Source organism: Thamnophis sirtalis, unplaced genomic scaffold, assembly GCF_051295495.1.
Source record: "Thamnophis sirtalis isolate CommonGarterSnake01/CBP01778 unplaced genomic scaffold, rThaSir2_p1.2 scaffold_2, whole genome shotgun sequence".
Lineage (NCBI taxonomy): Eukaryota > Metazoa > Chordata > Lepidosauria > Squamata > Natricidae > Thamnophis > Thamnophis sirtalis.
In genome coordinates this window covers 47,443,874-47,462,187 of record NW_028261382.1, presented here as the reverse complement: position 1 = coordinate 47,462,187, position 18,314 = coordinate 47,443,874, and the positions used below count along the sequence as shown (strand labels likewise).

Below are 18,314 nucleotides of genomic sequence, written 5' to 3'. Positions count from 1 at the left end.
TTCAGTGCCGTTGTAAGTTTGAATGGTCACTAAATGAAGCAGTTGTTAAGTTTGTGAGCCGAAGACTCCCCTGAGCAGGGGTTACGGTTTTACATTCAGGTAAATGTGCAATTAGCTGATTTGGGCCTCAGAAGAGGGGTGTCCTGGGGGATGGGTGGGATACAATTTGACAGACATTGCGAAGGGTACGAGAAGAAGAAGCAGAAGATGGGAACTGAAAGCCGAGAAGATTTTCCAACTAGAAGAGAAACGGAAACAGAATGGCTTCTCCTCAAAGTTTCTATCTATCCGAGATAGATTCATGGCTTTCTACAAACCTAGGGTGGCATGACAGGTTGGACTGGATGACCTCTAAGATCCCATCCTACTAATCCATTCTGTGACTTCAAGTGAGAAACCCGATTGAGAGGGGTAACTTTGGGGTGGGGGGGTGAGATGTCACCCTTTTAGCCACCTGTCCATCTCGGTGGGCTATGCTGAGCTTTCGGTTGTGGCCTGCAAGCTGCCATCACAGCTGGCGGCAGACTCGGAGGATGAGGAGGTTGGGAAGGAACTTGGGCCGGTTCTGGAGCCTGGGAAAGGCTCTGAATGGATGCTCTGCGTCAGACACAGAGATAGAGCCAACATTTCCCAGCCACCAGAGAAGCAACTGCCATTGGAGGCTGAGATGAGTGAGGAGAAAGAACAGCTGGGGCCCGTTCCAGATTTACGTATGCGCGGAGAAGATAGGAGAGGGGAAAAACTGAGGACAAGGAGTCGACTCGGGAAGCAAAGCACACGTGAATGGTAAAGGACCCCTCCATGGCTGGGGAATAAATAGAAGGAAAGGGGAGTGGTGGTCGTAGGAGACAACAGTTCGCATTTCTGAAGATTTTGCTCATTGTGTTTCGTGCCATAGAGACTGCTTGCCAGAACTTAATTTGCAGCCTTTTGGCTGGGAGCTCACAGCCTGGCACTTATCTCAAGGAACTGACAGGGTCTATTACTGCAGTTAACTCCTTGAAGGACTCTTTCATGATGAGGAGTCTGTTTCTTGTTTTCTGCTAAGGCTGGGTCAGAACACTTTTCCAAAGGAAAGCAGAGCCCGCGATTCTCCTACCTGTCATCCCTGTTCAGGCCCGAGTCCTGAGTGATGCTATTTGTTGAACTGATGGGAAAGGGGGAAATTTAAAAACAATTCCAGACCCCCTGCAAATAGGGGAGGGGTTTCTAGATTGAAACTTGGGGGGAAGGGGAGTAGAGAAAGACTTGGTGTGCGATTTTCAGCACCTCCAAAGAAGTGGGGCCATTTCAAGAAAGAGCTTTCTTGCCAGAAATGCTTCCGACGGGGTAAGAGTGGCTCAAGATCCCATCCCTTTGCCCCACTGAAAGAGAGTTTCCTAAGCCCCACATCCTAAAGCTCTTCTTCTATTCATCCTTCTGATTCCTCCCATCCTTCCTCGGTGCACAACGTGCGAGTGAGCATCGGAACATCTGGAAAGCACAGGAGGTGCCACCAAGAATGCCAGGGCAGCTGCCCGCTGCACCCTACTGCTCTCCTCACCACCACCCTCGCCTGTGGCAGAAAGGAAGAGAGGGCCAGGTGGGTCCAACCTCCGCTGTTGTGGGGGGAAAAGAGAAGGGAGTGGTGGCAGCCGCCGCTTCGTGGTCCCCTACCTGCCGGATATCGTTCGTTGATGGGCCAGTTGTCCACCTGCAGCGTTGCGTTGCCGCCACTCCGGGTGAAGCGGACCACGTGGTACTTGCCATCATTCACCATGGCATTGCTCTCCTCGATCGTGATGTCGTCGGTGCCTACGTTGAAAATGACGCCCACAGTCCCCTGGTCCTGCAGAGGTGGGTGGGGGGCAGAAAGAAGGGGCAGAGAGAGGAGGCAGAAAAGAAATTGGGTCAAGGGTCTTGAAAAGCAGGGAAATCTCCAGCTGGATTGCAGGAATTCTGGTGTCCCCCCGCCCAAAATAAAGGAATCCTGTTAATATTACCACCAGCTTTGTGGGGTCTCCACAGTCATCGCCTGAATAGCAATTTATTCAATTTTAGAAGCTGCTACTTCTCCAAGAGCTCAAAGATGTATGTTGACTAGACTAGATTAGACTATACAATATAGAATAAAATAGAAAATATAGAATAGAATATAGAGTGAAATAAAGAATAAATATAGAGTAAAATAGAATAGAATACAGAGTAAAATATAAAACAGAATAGAATTTTTTATTAGCTAAATGTTATTGGACACACAAGAAATTTGTCTCTGGTGCATAAGCTCACAGTGAACATATAAACAACAAGTAATAGTTCATAGGTCATAAATCATAGTTACGATCATTAAACGTAAGTTACAAACAATTGATAGATCGTAAGAAACCAATAAGAGAAGATAATAGGAAAGAAGAGAAGTCAGACAATGCTCAGGAACTTAGTTGTTCAGCAGAATGATGGAACACATGTAAAAAAAACTATCTATCTATCTATCTATCTATCTATCTATCTATCTATCTATCTACTATTTATTCTCTCTCTCTCGCTCTCTCTATCTATCTACTATTTATTCTCTCTCTCTCTCTCTCTCTATCTACTATTTATTCTATCTATCTATCTATCTATCTATCTATCTATCTATCTATCTATCTATCTATCTATCATCTATCTATCTATCTATCTATCTATCTATCTATCTAGTATTTATTCTCTCTCTCTCTCTCTACTATTTATTCTATCTATCTATCTATCTATCTATCTATCTATCTATCTATCTATCTATCATCTATCTATCTATCTATCTATCTATCTCATATCTATCTATCTATCTATCTATCTATCTATCTATCTATCTATCTATCTACTATTTATTCTCTCTCTCTCGCTCTCTCTATCTATCTACTATTTATTCTCTCTCTCTCTCTCTCTCTATCTACTATTTATTCTATCTATCTATCTATCTATCTATCTATCTATCTATCTATCTATCTATCTATCATCTATCTATCTATCTATCTATCTATCTATCTATCTAGTATTTATTCTCTCTCTCTCTCTCTACTATTTATTCTATCTATCTATCTATCTATCTATCTATCTATCTATCTATCTATCATCTATCTATCTATCTATCTATCTATCTCATATCTATCTATCTATCTATCTATCTATCTATCTATCTATCTATCTATCTCATATCTATCTATCTATCTATCTATCTATCTGTCTATCAATCATCTATCTATCTATCTATCTATCTATCTATCTATCTATCTATCTATCTATCTATCTATCTATCTATCTATCTATCTATCTATCTATCTATCTATCTAGGGTTGAATCCAGATTTCTCCAACTCTGTCCAGCTTTTTAAACTTTCACATCTTCTTGACACCTGTTGAACTGACAATGGCCCAGATTTGTGCATTTCATAGCTGGGGATTAGGCTTAAGACTGGGGTCTTTCCCCCCACCCCCACAAACCATTATCTTTCCCGTTGAGATGGAAATGTCCATGCTCACAGCTTCTTTGGCAGCTGGAAGTGGGGAAAACTGGTCTGAATCCGCCTGCTGCACTGGGAGTAACTGGGTTGCAGGATAAAAAATAAATCAGCTTTGGATTCTTTGACAAGGGGGGAAATCGGATCCCACTGAAACAAAGCCAACTGGCCCGAAATAGGATTCTGTCCCCCCCAAAGCCACCCCACAACATAGAGGAGGTAAACTTAGGGCTACCAATCTCTCCCCACACACCCCAGCATGACACAACAACTGGCAATCTGCACAGGGCCGATAAGCCCATTCCTAAGCAGCTCCGGCAATTAAAATCTCCCACGTGGGGCGTATTTCAAAGGATTAAAACCCTTGTTCTTAAACGGGTCCTTTTCGTTCCTTGGCTGGAGTTTTAAAAAGCCGGGATGAAACCTCCGGATCGAAAGCTCTCCGAGGTTTTCAAATGGCGCCAGAGCTAAGGGGAAGCAGCCGAATTCTGGGATTCCCGAGTCGAAAACGAAGAAGGACGGCTTCTCAAGTTTTCCACACGGGTCCCAAATATTGGCGGACGGACCCTCCTCGGTCTGAAGGAAAGGGGATGTGTAAGGGGCAAATAATGGGGACCCTCTTCTGGCACAGTAAAGTTTGCTTGTTTTCTAAAGACGTTTCATGACCCCACTAGGTAACATCATCAGTGCTAGTAAGGAGTGCTGTTTGCTGTCAGTTTATATTCTGTGTGTGTGTGTGTGTGTCTTAGAGATTATTCCACTGGGCTCTTTGGCAGTTCTTTGATTGGTGTCTTGTTGACGATATTAATGATGTTAACCTGATGTTAACCTTGGAGTTCATCTATGCTGATCTGTGATCTGCTGGAATGTTTTTGTTCTCTTTTGCATAGTCTCTAGATGTTGTTAATGTCTATGTGTGTATTGATGGCTAATTTGTCAGAGTGCCTGTGTTAGGCCTGCAGCCATCTTTTCTTTTGGATCTTTGGCCTGCCACACTTTCTATTATTCTACTATGCATTTTCTATTGTGGGAAAATGGGAGAGTGAATTGTATGGAGTTAGATGATATGTAGCCATAACAACATTCTTTCTAGAAAGCCAAGGTCATTCTTTTTTCTCTGCACCTCTGCACCTGACTGGAACTGGATGGGTGGAAGCTGCCAGCATGGCAGTGGGAGATTGGACCATGGGATGGACTTGTGGGTGTGGGGGCAAGATCTTGAACTTTCAACTGGGTGGGGAAAACCAGGAAGCTTTCAGATTCGGGTTTTCCCAGATGTGCCAACATGGCTCTCTTCATAAATTGGAACTTTGAGGAATCCTTTGCCTTGGACTCTGATTTAATTTTGGATGCTATTTGGAAGCCTGACAGCCAGTGAGGAACACGCTCTGCTTCTGCCAACAAAAATGGAGTTCGGGAAGGCTGCAGCTCCATTTTCCCTGGCAGAGGGTTGCAGGAAGCCATCGCAGCCGAAAACGGAGCTCGGGAGCCTGTTTTTGCTGGCAGAGTGCTTGGGCCACCACAGGCGCCGGCATGAGTGACGTCAAGCTGGCCACACCCTACTGCCACACCCCGTCCCTCCCCTGAGGTCAAACCTAACACTGATGCTGGAGGAAGACCAGACTGGCAAGACATCCTAACAAAACTGCCAAGATCTAGGAAAAGATTCCTCTTCCTGCCCAGTCCTCGGAGGGGGGAGAGGATGAGGAGGGGCGGGGGGGGGGCTCCACCATTTCACTTGCAGCAGCGACTCTGCATTAATCCACATCCCGGTGCAGCTGCTGACCGACACTGCGCCAACTTAATTTCATGTGCAGCAGAATGGTAATTAATCCCGCCTTGCAGCTGAGTGGCTGGCAAGCGGGGAGGCGGCACCTGGGAGGCTGATGGCTTCGGCTGGAGCAGTGTTTCTCAACCTTGGCCACTTGAAGATGTCTGGACTTCAACTCCCAGAATTCCCCAGCCAGCATCCGCTGGCTGGGGAATTCTGGGAGTTGAAGTCCAGACATCTTCAAGTGGCCAAGGTTGAGAAACACTGGGCTGGAGGGTAGAAGTTGGCAGCCAGCTGGGTGCACCAGGCTGGAGGTATCAGGAGGGGGGGACTTTGCCCAATTGAGTCCTGGTTTTGGCGTCCGCTCCTCTGCCAGAGGTGCGTAGCAGGGAGGGGGGGTGAACGATATCCGCTGGGCCAGAGGTGGGTTGTAACGACGGAGCAGCTCTGAACAGGTCTGGCTGGGTTGGGATCTGTTGGCTAAAGCAGAGTTAGCATCAGCATTTCCCCAGTCCTCAACTTACGACCACATGACGTGAAGTGAGTTTTGCCCAGCGGTTGGATTTCACAATTTGCCGCACATGCGCGCATGTGCTCTACCCCAGCCTCAAAAACGTGCCTAAATAGGAAGGAAATTTCCGCTACCGGTTCGGGAGAACCGATCCAAACCAGCTGAATGACACCTCTTTGCCCCATTTTAGAACTTTCCTTGCCATGGCTGCTAAGGGAATCACTACAGTTGATGAAGTGAGCAACCCAGTCGTTAAGTGAATCCGGCTTCCCCCATTGTCTTTGGTTGTCGGAAGGTCGCGTGGCCAAGGGATGTGGCAACCGTCGTAAGTATGAGCGGGCGGCAAAAGCATCTGAATTTTTATTGTGTGACCCTGGGGATGCCGCAACGTCCGTCTGTGTGAAAAACGATCCCAAGTCATTTTTTCCCCAGTGACGTCGTAACTTCGGTCACTAAATGAACTGTTGCCTGTCGAGGACCACCTGGGCAGCCCAAAGATGGCACTTTTCGAACGCAAGACAATGCTCTCCTGCCGCATGGAGAGCTGGCTCCTCTTCAAAGCACAGTTGAGTCGTGTGTAATATCCCAGGATCTCTTCTTCTCTGCTTGGCATCTGTTGTGACCCTTCAGCAGAGGTGGCAGCAGATTCAGACTGTGAGGAGGGTTAGGGAGGAACCTGGGCCAGTCCTGGAGTCTGGGGAAGGCCCTGATGTGGGCTCTGTGTCGGAGGCAGAGAGGGGGCCAGGGCCGTCTGCCAGTTATCAGCTGCCTTCAGAGTCAGACATCAGTGAGGCAGAAGAACAGCTGGAGCCTGTTCCCAGTGTGCGCATGCACAGAGCTGCCAGACGAAGGGAACAGCTGAAGAACAGGGTCGACTTGGGAGGAAGGCCACAGGTGGGGATGAAGGGCCCCTCCCAGGGGAAATAAAAGAGGAATGAAAGGGGAGTGGAGTTTGCAGGAGACCATTAGTTCGCTTAATCAGTTTGTGACTCTCCGAGACTCCTGGCCAAGTTCTGCAGATATCAGCCTGGCAGCTCTTCAAGCCAGATAAGGTCTGTGACTGTAAATCCTCCCTTGAAAGACTTTGCTGGAGATGAAGGAGCAGAATTCACAGTCAATTACTAAAAGGGCCTTTTGTGGGGACCAGTTTGCTTCAGGCTCTTGGGAAGCCTCGGTGAGAACAGCCTTCTCCAGAGCTAGAACTCATATTTTTCATCAGTCCATAATTCTTGCTGAGCAATGGGGCTTTAGGGGGTTACAACGAGATCGAGATGAGTTATGGGCTTTGCAGCACCCACAGTCACAATTCAAGAAGCTGTCACCCCTAAAGCAACAACCGGCACTCGGCAGAGGGGCTAAGTAGCCAGCCAAGCCCTCAGATAAAGAGTGAGTGGGGGGCTTCAGACTCTAGACATCTCCCCCCGCCTTCCATGCAGACCTTGCTTTTCTCCTGGGGCAGACAGCAAAAGACAGTTTGAACTTTCGGTTGCAGCTATAAATCCGTGCTTAGCAGTTCTGCAATTTTTTAATCCAGATTTGTTTTCCTTCTAAGAATTTCTCTTTCAGATTAGATTTAATGTTGAGTTCAATTAACAAAACGCGTGCAAATACTCAGGGAAACTAACGCTGAAAATAAATATGTAAATAAATGAATTTATAAATAAATCTGTCTATCTATATATAACATACATACATACATGCATACATACATAAAGGTAAAGGTTCCTCGCATATATGTGCTAGTCGTTCCCGACTCTAGGGGGCGCTGCTCATCTCCATTTCAAAGCCGAAGAGCCAGCGCTGTTCGAAGACGTCTCCGTGGTCATGTGGCTGGCATGACTCAATGCCGAAGGCGCACGGAACGCTGTTCCCTTCCCACCAAAGGTGGTTCCTATTTGTCTACTTGCATTTTTTACCTGCTTTCGAATTGCTAGGTTGGCAGAAGCTGGGACAAGTCATGGGAGCTCACTCCATTATGCGGTGCTAGGGATTCGAACCGCTGAACTGCCGACCTTTCTGATCGACAAGCTTAGCTTGCACATACATACATACATACGTTCATACAGGCAATTCACTGCTTTTGCTGCCTAGGGATGCTGGGCATCATGGTTCAGGGAGTACCATAGGGATACTGGGACTTGTAGTCCGGTCTGATCTATTTCAGCCTGGAACTAAGGAGAGGCTTCCTAACAGTGAGAACAATTAACGAGTGGAACAGCTCCCCTCCAGAAGTTGTGATGTGCTATCACTGGATGCTTTTAATGAGTCACCTGCCTGGAATGGTACTATAGGATCTCCTGCTTGAGCAGGGGGTTGGACTAGAAGACCTCCAAGACCTTCCAGCTCTGTTTATTTTGTGTTAAAGAAAGATCCAGTCTAGAACTAAAGAGAAACTTCCTAATATGAAGACAATTAGCCAGTGGAACAGCTTGCCACCAGAAGTTGTAGATTCTCCCTCACTGAAGGTTTTGAAGAAGAGACTGGATAGGCACTTGTCAGAAATGTTATAAGGTGGACTAGAAAATCAAGAAGAGACTGGACTGCCATCTGTCAGAAATGGTGTAGGGTCTCCCGCTTTGGTGAGGGGTTGGACTAGATGACCTCCAAGGTCCCTTCCAACTCTGTTCATCTGAATCGATCTCCAAGGGGGCTGGACTAGAAGATCCCCAAGGTCCCTTCCAGCTCTATCTATGATTGATTTGAATTTCCCTTAACAAGGAAGGACAGTCCGTTTCGCATCGAATACTCAAAAGGGCCTTACTAGGTCAGTGGAGAAAATGCTCCGTGTTTTGTGCTTCGCAGAACGCTTGGGTCAGCAACAAGGATTTTTCTGTGGCATTTAAAACTGCTGGAGTCGTCTTCATTGGCCCCGGGGAAAAGAGGCTCGCTTAATATCGGGCCTTTAGCCCTGGCCCAGGAATTGCTGTCGGCTGCAAATCCGACGAAAACACAGCAAAATCTCTACGCAACGGGCATCCAGGGAGTGGGGAAAGGGATGTGTGTGCTTGTGTGTGTTGTGTGTGTGTGTTTCTATGATTGTGTGTGTGTGTGTGCGTGCAGGGCATTATTAAAGGATTATTATGCTAAGCAGTGATTAATGCCACGGGGTGGGAACAGCTGGCTTGCTGGGTGCTTCTGTTCTTTATTAGCGATGCATGTAATTATTGCATTAAACCTGGATTATTTCAGCCATGGGACGTAGGGGCTTTATGAATGCTGCCCCCTGCAGGTCAAGGAGAAGGTTGCAGAGGTGACCCTGCCATTGGTCAGAAGGCCGGAATGCCCGAGACCCCTTGCAGGAGCTGCCCCTGCATTGGAGAAGAGCATTTACATGTGGTCCTCGACTTATGACCTCAATTGAGCCCCAAATTTCTCTTGTTAAGCGAGACATTTGCAAAGGGAGTTTTACTCCATTTTACGACCTTCCTGGCTACAGGAAGTTGTTAAGGGAATCGTTGCAGTTATTAGTACAGTGTTTCTCAACCGTGGGAACTTGAAGATGTCTGGACTTCAACTCCCAGAATTCCCCAGCCAGCATTCGCTGGCTGGGGAATTCTGGGAGTTGAAGTCCAGACATCTTCAAGTTCCCACGGTTGAGTAACACCGTATTAGTAGCAATAGCACTTAGACTTATATCCCGCTTCACAGTGCTTCTACAGCCCTCTCTAAGTGGCTTACAGTATCAGCCTCTTTTCCCCAACAATTTTGGGTCCTCATTTGACCCACCTCGGAAGGACGGAAGGCTGAGTCAACCTTGAGCTGTTCAACATTGAACTATTGGCAGTGGGCAGAATTAGCTTGCAGTACTAATCACAGGAAAGGAAAGGGGGAAATAGCCCTTAGACTTATATCCCGCTTCACAGTGTTTTCCAGCCCTCTCTAAGTGGTTTCCAGAGTCAGCCTTTTGCCCCCAACAATCTGGGTCCTCATTTTACCCACCTCGGAAAGATGGAAGGCTGAGTCAACCTTGAGCCTGGTGAAATTCGAACTGCCAAATTGCAGGCAGCCGGCAGTCAGCAGAAGTAGCCTGCAGTACTGCACTCCAACCACTGAGCCACAAGGTTGTTAAGTGACTCTGGCTTCCTCATTGACTTTGCTTGTCTGAAGGTCGCAAAAGGGGATCACGTAACTGCCTGGGACACTGCGGCCGTCATAAATATGAGCCAGTGGCCAAGGGGCTGAATTTAGATCATGTGACCAAGGGGATGCTACGACCATCGCAAGGGTGAAAAATGGACCTGTCATTTTTTTCAGTGTTGTCGTAGCTTCGAACGGTCACTAAGTAGAATAGAATCGAGCTGGAAGGGACCTTGGAGGTCTTCTAGTCCAACCCCCTGCCTAGGCAGGAAACCCTACACCACTTCAGACAAATGGCTATCCAACCTCTTCTTAAAAACTTCCAGAGTTGGAGCATTCACAACCTCTGGAGGCAACTTCTGTTCCACTGATTCATTGTTCTCACTATCAGGAAATTTCTTAGTTCTAAATTGCTTCTCTCCTTGATTAGTTTCCATCCGTTGCTTCTTGTCCTGCCCTCAGGTGCTTTGGAGAATAGCTTGACTCCCTCTTCTTTGGGGCAACCCCTGAGATTGGAAGACTGCTATCATGTCTCCCCTAGTCCTTCTTTTCATCAAACTAGACCTACCCCGGTCTTCATATGTTTTAGTCTCCAGTCCCCTAATCCTCTTTCTTGCTCTTCTCTGCACTCTTTCTAGTCCCCACATCTTTTCTACATCGTGGCGATCAAAACTGAATGCAGGCTTCCAAGTTTTGGTCCCTACGTTACAAAAAAGATGTTGAGACTTTGGGAAAAATGAAAAGAAGAGCAATTAAGATGATTAAAGACTTAGAGACTAAAACATACGAAGAACAGTTGCAGGATTCGGGTTTGGCCAGTCTAAAGCAAAGAAGGACTAGCGGGGACATGATAGCAGTCTTCCAGTATTTGAGGGGCTGCCACAAAGAAGAGGGGGTCAATTTATTTTCCAAAGCAGCAGAAGGCAGGATATGAAATAATGGATGGAAACTAACCAAGGAGAGTAGCAACCTGGAATTAAGGGCAAGCTTCCTAACAGTGAGGACAATTAGCCAGAGGAACTGCTTACCACCAGAAGTCGTGGGTGCTCCATCACTGGAAGTTTTTAAGAAGAGACTGGACAGCCATTTGTCTCAAACGGTGTAGGGTTTCCTGCTTGAGCAGGGGGTTGGACTAGAAGATCTCCGGGGTTCCTTCCAACTCTTCTATTCCGTTATATATATTTTTTCAATCTTTCCAGATTAGGCTGCCAAGGTTGCAAACAATTTGCTAGGTGTTCCCATCTTTAATAGCCGGGTCCAAGAAAGCTTTTACCTTCCAACGCAAAAGCTCTGAAGAAACCAGGAAAAATATCCAACCATCTTTTATAGCGAACCTTGTGGTTGGTCTATTGTCCACATTTCCAAGAGCACATAAATCAATGAGAGATGAGAAATGGATTCAATTGCTGTTTTGACCTGCCAAATTTGCTCTGGCAGGGGGAAAAAGGGGAAAATTAAAATACTTTTAATATTTAATATTTATTTTAAAGTGTAGGGAAATTGCTCCGGCTGCAAAGCTGACATGGTAACAAAGAGCTTCATAATTTTTTTTTTAAAAACAAAAATACTTAACCGAATGAAGCTTTTAGTCTAACAGGGTTACTATTTATTAGCGATATTAATTCCTTTTTCTAAAAAAATAATAATTGCTTCCAATCTAAGAGAAGGTTAGAAAGATTTAAGGCACTGAGATTGTTGATCAGAAAAGTCAACAGGTCAGAGGTTTGAATCCCCAGCGCCGCGTAACAGAGTGAGCTCCTGTTACTTGTCCCAGCTTCTGACAAGCTAGCAGTTCGAAAGCACATAAAAAATGCAAGTAGAAAAATAGGAACCACCTTTGGTGGGAAGGTATCTGTCAGGCCTGCAGCCATATTTTCTTGTGGATCTCAGGCCTGCCACACTTTCTATTATTCTACTATGCGTTTTGTATTGTGGGAAACAGGGAGGGGGGATTGTACGGAGTTAGATGCTATGTAGCCATAACAACATTCTTTCGAGAAAGCCAAGGTCATCCTTTGTCTCTGCACCGCTGCACCTGACCGGAACTGGATGGATGGAAGCTGCCAGCAGGGCAGTGAGAGATTGGATCATGTGATGGACTTGTGGGTGTGGGGGGCAAGATCTTGAACTTTCAACTGGGAAAACCAGGAAGCCTTCAGATTCGGGTTTTCCCAGATGTGCCAACATGTCTCTCTTCATAAATTAAGCAATACTTTGCCGTGGACTCTGATTTACTTTTGGATGCTATTTGGAACTCTATATTATATAACAAATAAAACTAATAGCATTAGTCATAGTTATTACTTTAAACCAACTAATATATTTCTAATAGTAATACATATTTATATAAAGTTGCAATCTGTCGTGATTCAATTATTTCACATTTTCTCTTATTATTGCTCTTATTTTATTATATAAAAGTGTATACGCTAATATTCCCCTTTTGTCTTATTTCTAACTTTTAATCACATCATCCTTTATTTAAAAAAAAAAAACATTTTCTTTCTGGCCAGCTCTTTGAGTCTCCAAAAACAGAACAGAAAGGGACTAAATTTGCAAAAGCAAAATGAAGTTTGAAAATGGACTGGATTTCGGGGGAGGGGGGGAGAATGCAACTCCAATGCATCTTTTTTCAGTGCTGTTGTAACTGAATTAACGGTCATTAAGTGAACTGTTGTAAGTTGAGGGCTACCTGTAACCATACCCTCCTTTCAATCCCTTTATCATCCTTGGGGAGTTTTGCTGGCAGGAGTTCAAATCCAGAAACTGATTTCCACTTAATGGCATCTGAACTTTAGCCCTGTGTCCCCTCCCCTCTGGCTGTGTCATAAATCACATTCACCAACAAGGTGCTACCGCAAGTTATGGACATATGCATTCACATGCCAGCTGCAAGAATATGAGACCTCACTCTGGCCAAAAGTATGCATGGAATTCTCCTCCCTTCTCTATGCCAACTTGATAGTAGTCATGGAAACGCTTTACAAGTTGACATCCAGGTTATTTAGGGAAGGACAGCAGGTCAAGATTGAAGAGAGATGATGGGGGTATTCGTGCAAGGGTGTGCGCTATTTAAATGGATGGGAAGACCACCCAAGATGCATTCACACGACATGCTAAGTTGGGTTAGTTTGTACCCGACGTTAAATTCGACCCCTCAATTTTCCTCAACCAAACTCAAGAAAACAGATCAATTCAGACACCAAACCCAGCTGCTGTGTGAATCCAAAAAGAGCTTTCCCACAATTGGGTCAGAGGCAGAGGTGGTATGATGTCGGTTCACACTGGTTCGGGTGAACTGGTACCATGTTTCCCCAAAAATAAGACAGGGTCTTATTTTCTTTTGACCCCCGAAATAAGCACTTGGCCTTATTTTCGGGGAGATGTTATTTTTGAGGTGCAGGAGGCAGCGAGCGTGGTCACCTCATGGCGGCTGCAGTGTTGCAATATTTTGAGGGAGGGCTTATTTTTTGGGGGGGAAAGGCTTATTTTAGCGCATGCGTTCAAAAGCTTGACTGGGTTTATTATCCGGAGGAGGTCTTATTTTCAGGGAAACAGGGTAGTGGCGGTGTGAGGCTCCGCCCACCCACCCAGACGTCATCAAGGACCGAGTTCTGGGCATGCCCAGATGTGTGCTCTCGCTAACGAACCGGTAGTGAAGGAAATAGAATACCGTTACTGGGCAGAGGTGGTATTCAGCCAGTTTGGACCAGTTTGCCCGAACCGGTAGCGGAAATCACAGGTGGGCCCACCTACCCGCCCTGGCTCTATGCCGTCCTATTTAAGCACATTTTTGAGTCCGGGCACATGCGTGGAAGGCATGCGCACGAGCAAAACGCATGCACGGAAGGCAGGACGAATGCACAGAAGCGGCGTGCGGGGCGAACCAATGGTAACAAAATGTGAAACCCATGGCTGAATTGGGGACAATCTGTTGGGTGGGGATGATGGGAGATGTAGTCTCTCACATCAGCTGGAAGGATGCTCTACCTAAAATTCAGAGCGGCCTGTTATTTTACGGCTCTTTACCGAGCAGTGAAAATATGGTAGCTCTTGCTAAGGATTACGTCTGGCTGGCTGGTTCATTTGAGGGAGATTTATGTCATTCACTCTGTCTGGACATTAAAAAAAAACAAGAAGGGGAATTGGAGGAGAGGAGAAAATGAATTGATGAGGCTGAAAGCAAAGTGAGACTCCAAGATGGAGAAGGATGGAAGCTCAGCCTCACCATAAATCTTGCAAATGCCTGCGTGAGCCAGCGAGTAAGACTGAAACCCCAACGGGGCTATGGATCTGGTCTGCAAAATTCCCTGGGAGGGAGACGGATGGACCCACAAAGAAATGTGTTATTTCTCTAACCCAGTGTTTCTCAACCTTTAAGATGGGTGGACTTCAACTCCCAGAATTCCCTAGCCATATTCATTCAATAATTCCCAGCCAGGGCAAGTTTGAGAAGTCTGGACTTCAACTCCCAGAATCCTTAGCAATGGCCTTGTTGGGTACGGAACTCTGGGAGTTGAAGTCCACAGGACTTAAAAGTAGAGATTCCTGATCGATCAGATGCTGCCATCTCCATGGTTCCCAGCCAGGGCAAGTTTGTGAAGTGTGGACTTCAACTCCCAGAATCCTTAGCAATGGCCTTGTTGGGTAGGGAACTCTGGGAGTTGAAGTCCACAGGACTTAAAAGTAGAGATTCCTGATCGATCAGATGCTGCCATCTCCATGGTTCCCAGCCAGGGCAAGTTTGTGAAGTGTGGACTTCAACTCCCAGAATCCTTAGCAATGGCCTTGTTGGGTAGGGAATTCTGAGAGTTGAAGTCCACAGTCTACTTAAAAATAGAAATTCCTGATCGATCAGATGCTGCCCTCTCCATGCAATAATGGCTCCTCGCCAGGGCAAGTTTAAGAAGTGCGGACTTCAACTCCCAGAATCCTTAGCAATGGCTTCATAGAGTAGAGATTCCCGATTGGATTGGATTTCAACATGGCGGCTCAGCAACCAAGATGGCCGCCGATGTCTTCAGCCCTGCCAACGTGGTTCAGTTTGCAAAACTAGCCGTGTGGCTTTTGCTTTGAAACCTGAGCTGCACCCCATACAGATGTGGCTTCCCTATAATTTCTATATCCTCCAAACTTAAGTTGAAAAGCACTTTTTTAAAAAAATGGACGGAGCTGCTTCCAGCCTCTTGCTTTTCTGGGCTTTCTGGAAAGGCGATGTGGCCATTTGAGGCGCCCATGAAACCTATCAAAACGCGGCATGCAAAATGGCTGCCATCACCACCTCAGGGCAGCCAGGCAGGAAAATGGCTCCTTTTTTTTTTTTTTTTTTTTGACAAAGCTGCCTTCATGCCAAGAAAATACCAGAAAACACAGCTGCGGAGAGTGCCAAGAAATGTCTAATAGCAACGCAGTCAGAAAAATGGCCGCTTCCTGTCTGGAGATAGAGATTTCGTTTCCTGGCGGGCATCACCTGCCTTCCATAAAACCCCAAAATGGCTCCGGCCCCCGTCAAAGCCCAACTCCAGGGGCTCCGGGGCTGAGGTTTTTATTTCCTTTTTTCTGGCACGTCCACTGCAAAGATGCCAGGCAGTGCTCTCTCTTAATAACTTCCCAAAATAAATAGCTTTATTTTTATTTTCCCTCCCTTCCCCCCCAACCTCTCCTTTCTCATTTCCAAGACGCTTCTGCAATCCAGAGATGGCGTTGCTTTGCTTAAAAGGCTGCCAGCCTCTTTGCCAGGCATTTCTGCTGGGCCATTTACGTGCAGTCCTCTAGATATTCCTCAAGGCCTCGCAAGCACTTTGGGTCTCGGCGTTTTGATGCTCGCCGGGGGAAAATAAGGGGAGTTGAGGTTTTGGCCGAGCCGGAGACCAAAAAGCTTTTCTTAGTTTCCCCAACGCCTCCCTGTTCCGTTTCTAAGCTGCCTTCACACAACCAACCTAAGTGGGCCTGGCTAGTCTAGGGAAGAGAAGGACCAGGGGAGACAGGAGAGCATCTTCCAATATTTGAGGGGCTGCCACAGAGAGGAGGAAGAGGGTTAAGCTATTCTCCAAAGCACCCGAAGGCCAGAGAAGGAAGAATGGATGGAAACTGACCAAGGAGAGATTCAACCTGGAAATAAGGAGGAATTTCCTGACAGTGAGAACAATCAATCCATGGAACAGAAGTTGCCTTCGGAAATTGTAGGAGCTTCATCACTGGAAGCTTTGAAGAAGAGACTGGTCAGAAATGGTGTAGGGTTCTCCTGCTTGGAAGTGGGGTTGGACTAGATGACCTACAAGGTCCCTCCCAACTCTGTTAATCTGAATTTACCAGTATCTAAGATGCTCAAAGGACTGGAGACTAAAACCTACGATGGACGGTTGCAGGAACTGGGCATGGATAGTCTAGGGAAGAGAAGGACCAGGGGAGACAGGAGAGCGTCTTCCAATATTCGAGGAGTTAGGGGGTCAAGCTATTCTCCAAGGCACCTGAAGGCCAGAGAAGGAAGAATGGATGGAAACTGGCCAAGGAGAGATTCAACCTGGAAATAAGGAGGAATTTCCTGACAGGGAGAACAATTAACCCATGGAACAGAAATTGTGGGAGCTTCATCCCTGGAGGCTTTCAAGAAGAGACTAGATTGCCATCTGGTGTAGGGTCTCCTCCTTGGAAGTGGGGTTGGACTAGATGACCAGAAGGCCCTTCCAACTCTGTTAATCTGTAATCTAACCTGGATTTGCTGCTGAGTTCCCATGTGGGCATTGCAGACGATGCAAAGCCAGATTACAAGAAGTCCTTGACTTATGACCACAACTGAATCCAACATTTCTATTGCTAAGTGAAATGTTTTTTTGCTCCATTTTACGACTTTTCTCGCCACAGTTCTTAAGTGAATCTCTGCAGTTGTAAAGTTAGATCACGGTTGTTAAGTGAATCCGTTTTCCCCGTTGGCTTTGCCTGTGAGAAGGTCGTAAAAGGGGACCGCATGACCCTGGGGCACGGCAACCTTCTTAAATATGAACCGGCTACCCAAGCGCCTGAAATTTTGATCGTGTGCCCACGAGAATGCTGTGACGGTCATTAAGTGTGAAAAAGGGTCATAAGCCAATGGGATTTTTTTTTTTAGTGCCTTTGTAACTTCAGCCGGTCAGTAAAGGAATGATAGTAAGTTCGTTTATGGATGGATGGAATCTTCAGCCCCAGATAATGAGTTAATTCTGTTAATAACTAAGTGTGAATCTGGGAACATCTGAATAAAACTGAAGAAGGTCTCGAAAATTAACTCTGGAGGGCAGTAAGACACCTTTAACTCTTTGGGGCAAACTATTAGATTAGATTACAGTTGGAAGGGACCATGGAGGTCATCTAGTCCAACCCTCTGCCCAAGCAGGAGACCTACACCATTTCTGACAGATGGACAGTCCAGTCTCTTCATATATCTATCTATCTATCTATCTATCTATCTATCTATCTATCTATCTATCTATCTATCTATCTATCTATCTATCTATCTATCTATCTATCTATCTATCTTTATATCTATCTATTTAAAGTCACAACCCCTGGTATGCCCAAATATGGGAGGAAGTTCACTGCTTCCATTCTCTGTCCATCGGCTCGTCACAAGAGATCATCCAGACAGAAACCCAATATTTTTACTGTTGCCTTTGTTACATTTGTGTTGTATTTGTGCTGATAAATTTATTTATTTATTTATTTATCAGCACAAATACAACATCTATCTATCTATCTATCTATCTATCTATCTATCTATCTATCTATCTATCTCTATCTATCTATCTATCTATCTATCTATCTATCTATCTATCTATCTATTATCTATCTCTATCTATCTATCTATCTATCTATCTATCTATCTATCTATCTATCTATCTATCTATTCATTTTAATAACAAATAACCACGTATACTATTAAGTAACCAACATCGTATTATATTATTAAATATTTACATCAATTCATCTTACCATCAACTCCCAAAAACAATTATTGGCTCTTCCGCTCTCCATACGCCATATTTGTACCCTGCCCATCACTTTCTTCTCTCTCTCTCTCTCCTCCTCCTCCTCCTCCCCACCTCCTTTCTTCCCTATGTCGTCCTTCTCTTCTCTACTTCCCCTTCCTCTCTCCTCCTTCTTGAAAGCCTCCATGGATGAAGCTCCCACAACTTCTGAAGGCAACTTCTGTTCCATGGGTTGATTGTTCAGAAAATTCCTCCTCATTTCCAGGTTGAATCTCTCCTTGATTAGTTTCCATTCGTCGCTTCTTGTCTGGCCTTTGTGGGCTTTGGAGAACAGCTTGACCCCCTAACTCCTCTCTGTGCAGCTCCTCAAATATTGGAAGATGCTATCATGTTTCCCCTGGTCCTTCTCTTTGTTCTTTTTGCCTCTGGCCGAAGCCCCCTTCCCCTCTGTTCCTGAGCTGCCCCTTAGTATTAAATTCTTGGCTCCAAAGAAGCCGATAATCCATTTATTTA

At 45.7% G+C, this 18,314-nt stretch overlaps 1 protein-coding gene across 3 annotated transcripts in view; it reads right to left on the bottom strand.

Moving 5' to 3' along the window:
- Positions 1-18,314, bottom strand: part of LOC106546817 (neurexin-2-beta) — a 254,983-nt gene that overhangs the window by 60,660 nt on the left and 176,009 nt on the right. For all 3 annotated transcript variants that reach the window (XM_087705334.1, XM_087705337.1, XM_087705335.1), the window contains exon 3: positions 1,657-1,828. In XM_087705334.1, the coding sequence (XP_087561460.1) occupies positions 1,657-1,828 (172 nt within the window). The remainder of the gene's footprint in view (positions 1-1,656; positions 1,829-18,314) is intronic.